The sequence below is a fragment of the Anopheles maculipalpis genome, chromosome 3RL, assembly GCF_943734695.1.
Source record: "Anopheles maculipalpis chromosome 3RL, idAnoMacuDA_375_x, whole genome shotgun sequence".
Classification (NCBI taxonomy): domain Eukaryota; kingdom Metazoa; phylum Arthropoda; class Insecta; order Diptera; family Culicidae; genus Anopheles; species Anopheles maculipalpis.
In genome coordinates, this window is record NC_064872.1 from 84195437 (window position 1) to 84208785 (window position 13349).

Genomic DNA, 13349 nt, shown 5'->3' on the forward strand with positions numbered 1-13349 from the left:
TTGTCATCAAACTTGGTTGTTGTAGCTTGCTTTGATAGTTGCTATCACAGCCAGCTTTGATGAGCAACGCGTCACTCACCTACCTGCATCATCTGAATATTCCTCGTTACTTACGGGGGAGATAAAGCACGATCTTCGTTGATCTTTCCACGATCGTTGAATGTTTTTTTGAGTGTACGTATGTTACTTTCAATAAGTCCTTTGTTTTTGCGAGCAATTTTGGCCAACATTTCTAAATATTGTGAGGACTAAGATATCTGAATTGTTCTCCGCTGAAGTAATGCCACTTCAAATTTCTTATATTGTTTTTACATAAATATGCGTTTAGATTTTATATTAGGCAGGTTGAAGAGAAAATATTTTTTTTTATATGTAATACTCATATCTTTAATTGCTATATAGTAAGTTTGAGACGGAGAATAAAATGAGTTGCTCTAACGCCCTCTTTTTTGTACAAAACCTCATCGCTATTTAACAAAAACGAGAAAAAAAAAGATCTTTCAAAGCGATACAGCTCTCTTATTACCTTAATGATAGGAAATCAAAATATAGCCCAATCGAAAAATAAATAAATAAACCACACACAACGGACTGGGCTCATCAATTGGTTGTGGCTATGTGTTTATCACCAAATAAACCGGACTCGTTTTCCGCTATTCACTATCATATCACAGCCATTTTGATGAGCTCGGTCGGGTGCTGAAACACATCTGGTCCTTCTACCTCGGGTCGCGTCTCACCCTCCCATGCTTATAAATACAAAAAGAAAATCTTTGCGTGGTTCCGACACTTTTTTTTGGATTGGTAGCGAGATGGTTTGAATGTCCTATTAGCAAAACAAGGGTTAAAACTTTTAGTGTGTTTAGTTTAGTTGATCATTCAGTTTGAGAATTTCGGTTCTTTCGGTTGATGTTTTTAGCACACATTGATTTGTGGCACACTTTCAAGCAAAGAAAATAGAAATTACCAACAGAAAAGAAATTACTTTTCGAGTGGCATTAAACCGGGGCGGAAGAACAAATGCGATACAACAATAAGTTTAAAATTTAGCATAAAATAGTACAATAAAAATTTATTCATAGACATTTTTCTTGTTTTGTGTGTTTGTATGGGTTTACTAACTTCGTTTAGCTCAATTAAGTTAAATTTAAGTGCAATTTCGTTATGAGTGTTTGTGAGAGGTATGGGGTTTTAACTCGTGTTTTTTTTTTTGCTCGTGGCCAGGTCGTAAAAATGGTTGTGCTGTGTTGATTTGAGCAATGTTCATATCACAGCCATTTTGACGAGTTTGGCTGCTCTTGAGCATTATCCAGCGATACACAAAAATGGGGCGCGTGATCGTTATATTTCTTATTACAAATACATTTGTCTTTGTGTCGCTCTCAAAGTGGCTGTGAAATGCGTCCTTGCCGGGAGGGGTGTTACTGTCCTTATTCGCATATCACAGCCAGCTTTGAAGAGCGTCACGGGGACACAAATTCGACGGCAGCAGCATCAGTAGCAGCTGTAGTAGTAGTAGCGCTCCGTGAATTTGAAGTGAGTGAAGAGTGATCCAAGTGTAGTTATAAATATGTGTTCGCGTGTTTATCCGTTTTCACGTCTTGTGAGCGCGTTCTCTTTCTCTCTACCTGGAATGCTTCATGAGTACGTATGTCCTGTCTCTCAAAGTGGCTGTGAAATGGTGCACTTTCGATACGATATCTCATATCACAGCCAGCTTTGATGAGCTAGGCCATGCGGTAATACACAAGGCAAGTTCTTTCCCGATTTCGATCCTTACCGGAAGGAGGATTTTGTGTAAGGTGATTGTATATTAGTGAAGTGTTGTCAGTAAGTCTCTCCAAAAGTAAGGATACAACAACACAGCTCATCATCGTTTTACCCTTTTTTCGTTGAATGTTTTACAAATATTTTGTAACTATTTAATCAATTTTCTAATTTGTTTTCCATTTTTCTTTTTCTATCTTTTCATATAATTTTGATTTCCTCTGGAACACACACACACACACACACACACACACACACACACACACACGCACGTGTGGATTTACACATTTGATCATTGATCGATCGATCCTGTTGCTTGCTTTTGCGAAATATCCAGCTGATGGTAAAGATTGCCCCGTTGGTGGGATGCGCCAAGACGCACGAGCTCCTGTACAGTCGGTTCGTGAAAATGTGTACCTGCAAGATCAACTTCGTCCGCAAGGAGTGTGCCACCGCGTTTCCCGTGATGTGCGAAGTCCTGGGCAATGAAGTGTTCGAGAAAAATTTGGTAAGTACAGTAAGGGTAGTGCGGACATGAATGAACCAAAGGGCGCACGAGGATAAAGTGTTTTTTTTCTTTTCGGGATATTTCTGCAGCTGCCAATATTCATGAAACTTTGCGAGGATGAAATTTGGACCGTGCGTAAGGCGTGTGCGGAGGTGATGCCGTTCATTGCATTGCTGTGTACGCTTGAGAAACGGCGCAAGGTGCTAGTACCAGCATACAAGAAGTTCATGTTCGACACAAGCCTTTGGGTGATCAAGGCGGCACTAAAGGTAGGGCATTTGGTATTTCTACCTACAAGGTACATTTCTCAATCTTTCTCCCACTATCTTTCCCGACTTGTAGAATCTGGGCCGATTTTTAGCAACGTTTGCCCAGCTGCAGATCCTAGGCCTTGCGTACAACGGTAGCCTAGAGCTGTCGATAACGAATGCAGCCGACGAATCGTTCTCCGAGCTGATGGGCAATGCGCGACAGCTTGCCCACGGCAGCCAGCAACCGGCAGCGAGTGTTCTGCTAAAGAATTTCGAGTCTTACGAGCAAAGGTTTAAGGACTCAATTCAGCGACACGCACTGCTCTCGCTGGTAAAATCGTCCGACGATGATAATCCATCGTGGAAATCGGCCTCACCACGGTCCGAGGATCGCATCAACGTGGAAGCGTACCTCGCCTCGTTGGTGTTTGTCGAGGAGCATCTGTCCCAGCGTCAATCGACCGGTTCAACGTCGGACGATGGTGGTGGCGGTATTTCGAAGATATCCGATTTTTACTATGTACGTCACAAGTCCCTTTCGTCCAGCTCGTCGATTGCGTCCACCTCGCCGACACCGTCGCCCCTCTATCGAGCCAACCAGAGTTACGATGAGAAGAATCCGCTAAATCGATTTATGCGCTACTGTTCGCCGTTGAAGAACAATTTCGAGCATGCGTTCGCTAACCCGTCCGGAAGTGATGGTGGCGATCAGGGTGGGGGTAGTGATGCATTCGATCATCACGGTCACTGGGATTCGGAGGATGATAACTATGGCACGAACCATCTCGATCATCTGGCGGATCTGAGTTTGGTCGGGGCGGATATGGAGGGTGGAGCCGGAGGTGGTGGCGGGGGTAGTGGTGTAATCTACGACAGCGATAATCCAAAGCATCAGCAGGCGGATGGAGGAAGCGGTGAAGCGGGCGGGTTGGATTTTATCATGGAAGCAGGGGAAGAGGACGAAAATGCGATCGACGAGTGTTTCAATTCGCACCAGTTCTGGTACATTAGTCCCGGGCTTGCATTGGATTTGGAGTTTATCGATAAGGAGGATCGGGCGATGGGTGACGATGAGGAGAAGGAGGAAGAATCGGATGCGAGCAATAACAACAATATTCAGGAGGTTAACGAACGTGGTGTAAACACGGAAGGGAAAGCTCCTCCAACTGTTGGTGGAACGTCAGCGGACGATAGCAGGAATAACAATCTGCTGCAGCAAGGCACAACTGCTGCTGCTGTCACCACCGGTGCAAGTGAGTCGGCTAAAGCCGGCGAAACGACGAGCGCTTCTTCGGCCGCGATGGTAGTGGAAGACAACGAGAACCAGAACGATAGCGACTCCAGCTACGGAAGCATCAATAACAACGACACCGAAAACAATAAGCTGATCTACATGTACGAGGATCTGCTACCGTCGTCCCAATCGCAGACGCAGTCCGGTGGACAGGCGGGTACTGCGACATCTGGTGGCAATAATAATAATAACAACGGCGGTAACGCTCCGGGAACATCCGGTGGTGGTGGTGGTGGTGCCGGCAGTAGCAGCAGCACCGTCACACCAACGATGACAACGGTGGAACGGATCCGTGCTGCGGAACAGCTGAAGACTCTGATTCGCTGGGAAAATGAAGAGGTGGAATGGAATCTGCTCGAGGACTTCCTGCACATGAAGAACGTCAACAAGGAGCTGTGCCAGGACTGTGCGTACAACTTCCCTGCCGTGGTGCTTACGTTTGGGGAAAAGTTTTGGCCCATCCTGAACCGCTACTTCTTCGATCTGTGCGCTGACATACAGGACTCGGTACGGCGCACGATGGCCGCTTCGATTAGCAAGATCGCACTGATTATCGGGCGAGAGCAGGCAACGCGCGATCTGGTACCTTCGTACACGGAGTTTCTGCTCGATGCGGACGATATCAAGTTTGAGGTGGTGCGTACGTTGGCCGAATTCTTGCGCGTAATCGATGCCTGCGAGCATGAAACCCTGATGAATCATCTCGGAATGTGTCTGCAGCCACCGCTGAACATGATGAACTGGCGCTTCCGTGAGCTAGCGGGACAACAGATTGTGGAACTGGCACGTATGCATACGGCGATCCGGAAGGAGAACTGTTTGCTCTTCCTGACCGGATTGGCGATGCGGCTGATGCTGGACAAGTACGATAGTGTGCGAAAGGCAGGAATCGATGCGGTAAGTTTGTTGGGGAATCGCTTTTTGACCTTAAGTAGAAAGTGTTCATGTGGATTCTCTTTACTATCTTGTGCATATTTACAGTTTGTTGAATGTAGCCACGAGTTCCAACAGAACGACAAGGTGTTTGAGTTCTTCAACAAGCACTTTGCCCTCTATAGCAACTGGCGTCGCCGTCAGACGTATGTGATAGCTGCTGGAAAAATGGTACGTTTTTACCATCGGAAATTGTGTTGTACAAGACAGTCAGTCATTAACTATCTTTTTCCATCATTCTCTCTCCCTCTCAAACAGCTCGAGACTGATCGTGTCGAGGTAAAAATCTTCCGCAAACATGTGTTCAACAATGTACTCAAATTGGCCGACGACACGGTGCCGAACGTTAGAATACAAGTCGCCAAGTGCCTCAAGGAAATCATTGCCCCCCATCGTACGTATCTCTACGGTTTCTCTTCTTTGCATGTCTGTATAGCGTCTCACCTTTCTGTTCGCTCTTTTTTTTACAGCCAAATTTGTGAACGATCCTCTGGTCGAACCGACGCTCCAGAAGCTGCGGACCGATAAAGATTGTGACGTGCGGGGACACGTCGACGGGTACCAGAGCCTGGAGGAGGAAATGGCAGCCGGAGGTGGCGGTGGTTCGACCGCATCTAACGCTAGCACGATGATGATGACTTCGGGCGAAAGTGATTCGCATCAGGAAGCATTGTCTCCCTCCACTGCTGGTTCGCTGGCGGAGTCATGCGTTTCGTCGCATCTTTCGTACGCGGAGGTAACGAGCGGTTATTTCGGTTCGGCTATGTCCTCGCTTACGTTAGACGATCAGCAGTACTCGGGTGATAGTCGCCACCAGGCGCAACAAGGTGCGGAACAGGCGATGAAGAACGAAGAGGACGAACAAGACGAGGTTCAGCTGAACTCGGAACGTGGTGTTGATGTAGCGAACGAGCAAATACCTAATGCAATGGCAAATGACGACGAGGATGACGATGATTATTGTGGCGAGGAAGCGATCGAACAGCCGACATCTTCTATGTCTACCGATGACGATGCGGCCTATTGCTCCGAGATGGAAACATCGTCCGCCGTCTCAACGCCATCGGTGGCAACGGCCGCTGTGCTGACTGCTGCGGCATCCTCCACCATTCCATCTCAAACCGTTACGATGACTACAAGCAACACCAGCAGCGGAAACATTCAAGTCGTGCCATCATCATCCACGGACAGCACGGACGACTTGTCGGAGCTTGTGAATGGTGAGAGTGTTCCGGCGTCCGCCACTACTACCACCACCACTAGTACCATACCTAGCGATAGCAGTAGTAATAGTGCTGCGTCGAAGAAGGGCTCATCCGATACAGGCAGTGGCACGGGAAGTGCTGGGGGTAATAGCAGCACCAATACAAACAAGATTAGGGATAACTTTTTCCGGAAACGCTCCAAAGGCAAGAAGTAACTATTGATCGTTAGCCTTGTGAGCGTGCATCGTCACCTCTTATCATCACCAATCAAACCCAATTCTCTCCCAAACAGCAACAAAGCTAAATTATTACTTAGTTTGCTGTGAGCGTTAATATGTACCCGAAAAAAGTGAGGATTTTAGGGTGAATGTTAATACCTACTTACCAACTTATTACCAAACCTACTTCTACCGTCATTACTTTCTCCACAAAAAAAAAAAAAAACGCTTCTGGTGTGTATCTTCTGTGGGAGAAAGCAATTTTTGAGTTTATATTTTTTTATCAAACTGAGCATAGAATACATTTCTTCCTCGCGTGTTTTGCCCGATTGACCACCGAATAGAGGAGAACCTTACATCAGCATATATATATTATATAGGAGCGGATACAACACCGGAAAACGCACACGTACGTAAGCACGGTCCTCTCGCACGTGAGCATTAATTTTCGATTCGTTCGAGTTTGGTGTACCCATCATATATATATATTAACTATTTGCACGCGCGCCGCGAGTCGCACAGAGAGGTTAGGTTTTGTTAATTTGCTGTGCTGCTGTCCTCTGGCTAAATACTATACTCTACTACTATTACTATTGCTGCAGCGAACATGTGTCGTGTGTAGTAGTTGAGGGATGTAACGACGTTCGTTTAATTTAGCATAATCCATCATCCTCTCCAAACTCAAGAACTGCTAGGCTACATTTTTTTTAGTATGAATGGGAGAAAAGGAAGAGAAGAAGTCGTTTAATAGAATTTTGTTCAAGCCACCGTTTGTTGTCCTACGTTTTTGTCGATTAGTTTGGTACAATACAAATAAAGAGAAGGTCGAACCGTGCTGGTATCATCGGAGACAGAGAGAGGGAGTGAACTAGGGATTTAGTAGAGGATTTGTTAAATAATATTCTTACCACACCCAGCATAGAGAGGGTCTTCTGTTTATATCTTTCCAATCGTAAAACTCTTCTAGTAGCTTTCCGGGCTCCGGGGAAGAAAAACGGGCAAAAGAGGGCAGGAAGCGAAGGATGGATGTGGAAGAATTACTACAAGCATATTATGATTACATTTAGAAAGTGAAAACAATATGAAGAAGGGATAGCTGCCGCTGTTTGTAAACGATAGAAAGAGGAGAGGATGTAGAGCGATTGAAGCGCGATGTGATTAAAACAACAACAAAACCACGGATAATGAAACAGAGATGTAAAACAACCAAACCGTTTCAGCTCGCCGCTCTTGCACTGAATCATGGTCGATTTTATTTCCGAAAGCGACAGACCCGAATGAATAGTTAGAAAAAAAGGTACGTTGTTTATTTGTATTTTTACAGCTTAATTATTTATTCTTTATGGCATACGCGGGGTATGTAGATGCATTAGATAACATTCAGGACGTTAGGATGTCCGGTTCCACGTTTTCTGACATGAGTAAGCAATCAACCGGACTAGCTTGTTCAGTTCACTGCACAATAGTGAGGAAGAATGTGTCTTAAGCCCTTCCGTAGGAAACCGACCGAATTGTCAGTCTTAAACAGAGGAGTGTGTGAATGCGTTGACTTAAAATGGTAAAGTTGCCGCTTGTTCTTGCAGTTATCTCGGTGCTAACCGGTTTATCAAAAAAAAAAGTGCAGTTTTAGTTAGTTAACTTCAAAGGCGCGACCATCAATCCGGTTCCGCGCCCGTTTGTAAATCGATAGTTTTTAACAGGAGCGCTGGTGTTTCAACGAAGGAGCTAGAGGGTGAATTTACACCACACCAGAGACGAATCGTATTATATATCGACAGGAGGTGGAACCTCCTAGAAGTGGTCTGTGCGGTCCTTTAAGATTGGTCCAAACTCTGGCGCAATATCAAAAGAGACTCCAACTTCCATTTTGTGCCTACAATCCTTCAAAGGCGAGCGTGTCCCGGCAGATAGTTTGTCGAGTCAAAATTGCATACCCTTGCCTGCCGTGAAATATTTCATGGCCTGTATAGGACATGTAGTTTTGGTCCGACAAACTATCTGTCGGGCCACCTTGTCAGGTTGTCAATGCTTTCCTTTGTTCAGTTTCATAGGAAAGTCTTATACCAATTATGTTAAGAATATTGTTCTCAGAGATTTTCACGTCCAACTCCCAGATTGCAATCGTAATTCATGGTTTCTGGTTTGGACGTTCCTCGAGACTTTTACATCCCTACTTCATCTTATTTTTCCAAAATCAATCATGTAGTATATCAGTTGCTAGTGATTGTTTAAGTAAAACATTCAATTTATTGGTAGGGAAATCGCACATCCATAACTGGATGAAACTTAGGTAAAGTTTATGCATTTATTTTTACTAGTAGGTAAATTGCGTTGAATGATTTGCAGCAAAAATTAAAGCACTATAATTCTATAGCAGACCTATAGTTCTTATCTGTAAGGTTAACAAAAGGAACGATCATTACAAGAAGCCGTCTTAGTGTAGTAACGATGAAAGTATTCAATTTAAGAGAATATTTACAAAACACTACAAAAAGCCAAACTGTTTTAAATCAAGAACCTTTGTTCAATCAATGCCGTGGATTTTTGGAAGACAATATTTGACTGTGCAGATAGGGCTGGTGATGATATCTTGCTGGTGTTGATGGTGTAAGATACTTTTGGTGTTGTAGCTGCCGATGCCCGGCTATCTTAGAACTGTCACCAAAGCTTAAGCTAGACGAAGGCGTTTGCATGCCTGAAATGCCTGAATCATTCGCAAATGCATTCATTCCGGTAAAGCCAATTTTTGCTCCTTCTCCCATGACATGCTGTCCGGTATTGCTTCGTTGTGGTTTCATCTGCAAGAATGGTTGATTAAAAAACAAGTTGGGTAAAAATGAAGCTTAAAAGCTTGTGGCGTTCTAATGCTGCCCTCACCATCGTTACATGCTGTCGTGTAAAGCTACTAGCCATATTGGATGGTGGCCGATTTGTGAGCCTAGCTGGAGACTTATTAAAGCTTTCGGCAAAGCTTGGTGGTATCGTGGATGTTGTTGGCCTTCGCTGTTCGTATCTGCGACTGGTCAGATCGTCATCGCGACGATTGGACAGTGCTGATGACGGGTGGTTTGATGTGGTTACCGGCTGTAGAGCTGGCCGTTTGCTGGGGCCGACCGTCGGACCACTTGGGTAGCGAGGAGACATTTGACGCATCGTTTCCTGCAGATTTCGACGATAGGTGCGAAACTTTTCGTACCGTCGCTGCGTTTCCACTATCTTCTGGCGCATTACGTCTTCCATTTCCTTCATCTGTGCAGTTGCGATACGCTAGAAAGGGAAATGTGTGTCTGATATAAGTGACTTAACTGTTGACCTTTGATACATACACAACGCAAGATTCCTCGTATCATATTCTCTCGTTGTTTGTGTTGAAAGACGACGCTTCGATAGGCCACATTAAGCGCCTTTAAACAGCCGGGATCATAGTACATCATTTCTTTGCTATCCATCTGAAAAGTATGTTATCAACCGAGCCAATTATAAACGTCTGCTATCCTGTTTGTGCTTAATTTCTTCTCACCTGATTACTGAGCTCCGTGTAGCTTTCCAATGGCTGTTGGCATACGGGGCATGTTGTGCCTCTATCTGCAATGAAAAACAAAGGTAGAACATAATACAGGACCACTGGGTGTAGGTCAACGAAACGCTACTACGTGATGGGAGGGTATTAACTTACCCGTTTTAGCCATACATTGCTTACAAAGCACATGACGGCAAGAAAGATGATAAAACTTTCGTTCTTTTCGCGCTAAAAGATGAAAGCAAACGTTGCAATGTATCCAGCGCGTAACGGACATTCTGCCGCTACTTCTAGGTTGATTGGTTAGGTTCGGCCACTAAATAACAAACAGCTTCTCCCAATTCCTTAACCGGTCGTCGTCGATTTACGTTCCATTTGACATATTTTGTTTCCAAAGGCAACACGAAATGCGCTTCACCTAAAAATGAAGCCTACTATGATGGAATTGTGTACTTAGTGTACTGTTACCCATGGTAGATAAAAAAAACGATTAAAATAATGTGTTGTGGGTGGATCTTTTCTGTTAACTTGTGTTTAGTTATCGGTAATAAAAAAAAGCGCGAAGAATTTGCTAAAATACAAGTAACGATATAACGTCCTTTTAACGTTTTACCACAGATTATCGAACGTTACGGATAGAAACGTTACGCATGGCCTCACTTTTCCACCACGTTTGACAGTGCGTTACATCAAGGGTAAAAAACTCATATATGCAATTTTATTTTCAAGCAAATAACAGCTGTTCGGTTTGAACTCAGCTGTTTCATTGGTGGAAATAAATTTATTTTATTTGGTCGCTTTTTCTTAACCTAGCCTATGAAAAAAGTTATTTAACTCATCTGCTTTGCAAACAACTTATGTTGCAACTTTTTCCTGCATTTGCTCAAGAATTGATAAACTTATAAATAACAGCTTTCCGTCTATCAATCGCTAGAGCTAATGTCAAAACAGTTGTTTACAAGCGCTGTAAGTTGGAGGTAAATTTCATTTTTAGCATTCCTTAGCTTCTAGAAATAATTGCTTGCCTTAGCTGAAAATACCTTTTTTTCGGCTAGAACCATTTTACACTTTCCGGAAGCAAAATGATCGAAGCGGTTCATCCCTGTCGCGTTTGTCTGTCGGAAGGTACGTGGAATATCTTTGGCAGCAATGTAGTCAACGATGAGATGTGCACCGTCGCGTCCATCAACCACATCCGAGATAAACTGCAGTACGTGACACAGCTTGAGGTAAGTTGCTTCCCTTCGCGAATTTTAATTGCGAATTGTTACGAAGGAACTGCGCCTCCTACTTATCTTCCAGATAAACGCAGACGATGGTTTACCGTTCCGGATTTGTGAGCTCTGCGTTGTACAGCTAAATCTGGCCTATTACTTCAAACAACTTGCGGCCGATTCGGATAGTAAGCTACGGGTGCTAAAAGCTGCCCGTGAAACACCTACGCTAGACATTCCAATTGGTTCCGCCGACGAGCCAGTGGTGGTACAAGAGGGTCCGGAAGCAATTTTAGGTGTGGCAAAGCAAGAGCGAGAAGAAGAATCCTCAAATGAAATAACCATAGGGCTGACGGTTGTAAGCGAACCTTCCACCGACCACTACACTTCATTAAGTGCAGCAAGCGTGTCGCGTGTGACCCCCGAACCGGCCATACTACCGGCGATGGTTTACCTCCAAAGGGATATTATCAATCCAGCCGAAGATGAAGCGTTCATAAAAGATATTATAAAAAAGGAAGTAATTTCGATGCCGTGGCCAACCATTACCGACTGCAGTTCAACGCCAACGCTCGAAGGCGATCAAAATAATTTTTCATCACAGCCGCAGATCAAATCCCCTCCAAAGAAAAAGCCACGAAAATCTCCAGTGAAACGTAGACGCTCGGCAAGCGAACACCACGATGAAACGAACGGAATAGAAAACCGTCCACAGAAGCAATCAACCAAAGTGGCAAAAAAGAGAACCAAGCGAGCAACGGTCGTACCTGTAACAACAGCAACAGCAATTGAACAGAACCAACCAGCACAAGTAAAGGAAAGCTCGAAATCGAACAAGTCAGCAGTGCGGAAACGGGGGCTACAGAAAGAGTTGGCTAACCTGCGGATCGATATGGTTGACGAACGGTACGATTTGCGGGAATTGGCGCTACAGCGCGCCAATGGATCGCTTATCGCTCCGATGGTGCGGCGCAACTCCATCTGCGTATCGTCCTTACGATCGTGGATGTAGGCAGTGTCATGAGGAAAAAAAAATCACTTCTGATCTGAATTTTTAAACGAAATTGAAAGCTTCGCATATACGAGGTACATTCCGAATTATTTGTTAAGTAGATTGCCTTTAATTGGGTTTACCAAATTGTTTTTCTAACACGTAAATATCATTTCGAACGATCAAACCTACCAATCGCGTATTGATACGGTATAGAAGGGGAAAAACTGCCATTCCTCGGCTATTCTTTTTTGCTTAATTTTTCTTAAGGTTTTAATTTAATTTTTGGGAATTTGTATGAACTTTGTTTACACCGTTAACAGACAAATAGCGCCTTAACTAAAACCACAAACAACAGACTAACAGCGCCACAGATAACTACAGCCTTGAAATAATGAACGTTTAAAATCTGAAAAAAAAAACGATTCTATCGCGAACATCTTTAGCGTGGAAGAGAAAAGTTAGCAAATCTATAGGTAAATTAAGGAAAGTTGCGCGGATCTCTGCTAGAAAAAATTGTAGTTCTAGGAAGACGTTATCGGAGGATCATCTAAGCATTAACAGAACTGAAACGATCACAAATTCTGAGTATAGCGTTAACATGAACAAATCATGATAGAATTAAATGAAATTTATGTAACTTTATGTAAATTTATGTAAGCAACAATATAAAGTGTTGCGTGTGTGTGCGTTAAGTTTTTGACGCTAGTTTGTATTGAAGATTGCGAAAAATAACTTTTTGATGATAGGCTCCCCCTTACTTTCTCCAGGTTCACAGCACTTGAAATGCACATACCAACAGTATCTACTATCGGAATGCCACTGGCGGACAAGGTTGTTCAAGTCCTTTGTGGGACGCTGCACCACACATGGACACACAATCACTATCGCGTTGGACTTTGTCATTACGCCGTATGGCGGAAGGTTGATAAGCGTCTGTCTTGTTACCGATCGCTTATCATACGCTCTTTTCAACGGCGATGAGATACCCCCAGAGAGCAGTGGCACATTTTTGCCTTTTTTTTAATCTAAGTTTGTTAAGTGTTCGATTGTTTATGTCCATGTGAAGCCATGTAATCAGATTTATAACTGACTTTCCCTACAATTACTATTTTAATGATCGTTCTAAATGAGACAAAAACTGCGGAGAACTAGAGACGTAGGAATCGGTTTAAGTTATTCCACAAAAAGATGCGCGACACAAAGATATATCCAACGATATGCAAAACACTGCGATCGAATCAAAACTGTGAGTTATCGCCGATTTTCCACGGGAATGTTTTTGGCAGAATTTTCCGGAAGTTTCTGGAAAATCTCCCTTAGTTCCCTTTAGTATTAAAACAACATTTTGGGGAGATATTTTTAAAAGATATTTGAATAAAGAAACATAAACAGCAATGAATAACAAAAAAATTGTAAAACACTTAAATGGAACGGAAAAATATTTA

General features: G+C 43.7%; 4 protein-coding genes across 4 annotated transcripts in view; 2 read left to right on the forward strand and 2 right to left on the reverse strand.

The window, feature by feature from the left end:
* LOC126561086 (uncharacterized) overlaps nucleotides 1–6173 on the forward strand; it is a 108731-nt gene extending 102558 nt beyond the window's left edge. The window contains exons 6-11 of the mRNA XM_050217032.1: nucleotides 2105–2275; nucleotides 2365–2544; nucleotides 2618–4717; nucleotides 4802–4924; nucleotides 5012–5147; nucleotides 5224–6173. Coding sequence (XP_050072989.1) covers nucleotides 2105–2275; nucleotides 2365–2544; nucleotides 2618–4717; nucleotides 4802–4924; nucleotides 5012–5147; nucleotides 5224–6173 — 3660 coding nt within the window. The remainder of the gene's footprint in view (nucleotides 1–2104; nucleotides 2276–2364; nucleotides 2545–2617; nucleotides 4718–4801; nucleotides 4925–5011; nucleotides 5148–5223) is intronic.
* The window catches only part of LOC126561486 (diacylglycerol kinase 1), a 483147-nt gene that overhangs the window by 230826 nt on the left and 238972 nt on the right, over nucleotides 1–13349 (reverse strand). The window lies entirely within an intron of this gene.
* On the reverse strand, nucleotides 8705–9973 carry LOC126561087 (RING finger protein narya-like). Its single transcript, XM_050217033.1, has 5 exons — nucleotides 9853–9973; nucleotides 9697–9761; nucleotides 9503–9625; nucleotides 9054–9443; nucleotides 8705–8974 (listed from the first exon to the last, which is right to left on the reverse strand). Exons 1-5 carry the CDS (start codon nucleotides 9971–9973, stop codon nucleotides 8705–8707), a joined length of 969 nt encoding a protein of 322 aa, XP_050072990.1.
* LOC126561088 (uncharacterized) lies at nucleotides 10775–11922 on the forward strand. The gene is made up of 2 exons (XM_050217034.1): nucleotides 10775–10925; nucleotides 10999–11922. The coding sequence occupies exons 1-2, from the start codon at nucleotides 10779–10781 to the stop codon at nucleotides 11920–11922; spliced, it is 1071 nt and encodes a 356-aa protein (XP_050072991.1). The 5' UTR covers nucleotides 10775–10778.

Coding starts and splice junctions, on each gene's coding strand:
- LOC126561087 (XM_050217033.1), bottom strand. CDS start 9,973: ATGTCCGTTACGCGCTGGATACATTGCAACGTTTGCTTTCATCTTTTA. Junction 9,762..9,852: donor GCAATGTATGGCTAAAACGG/GTAAGTTAATAC, acceptor TTTTCATTGCAG/ATAGAGGCACAACATGCCCC. Junction 8,975..9,053: donor CACGACAGCATGTAACGATG/GTGAGGGCAGCA, acceptor CCATTCTTGCAG/ATGAAACCACAACGAAGCAA.
- LOC126561088 (XM_050217034.1), top strand. CDS start 10,779: ATGATCGAAGCGGTTCATCCCTGTCGCGTTTGTCTGTCGGAAGGTACG. Junction 10,926..10,998: donor AGTACGTGACACAGCTTGAG/GTAAGTTGCTTC, acceptor CTTATCTTCCAG/ATAAACGCAGACGATGGTTT.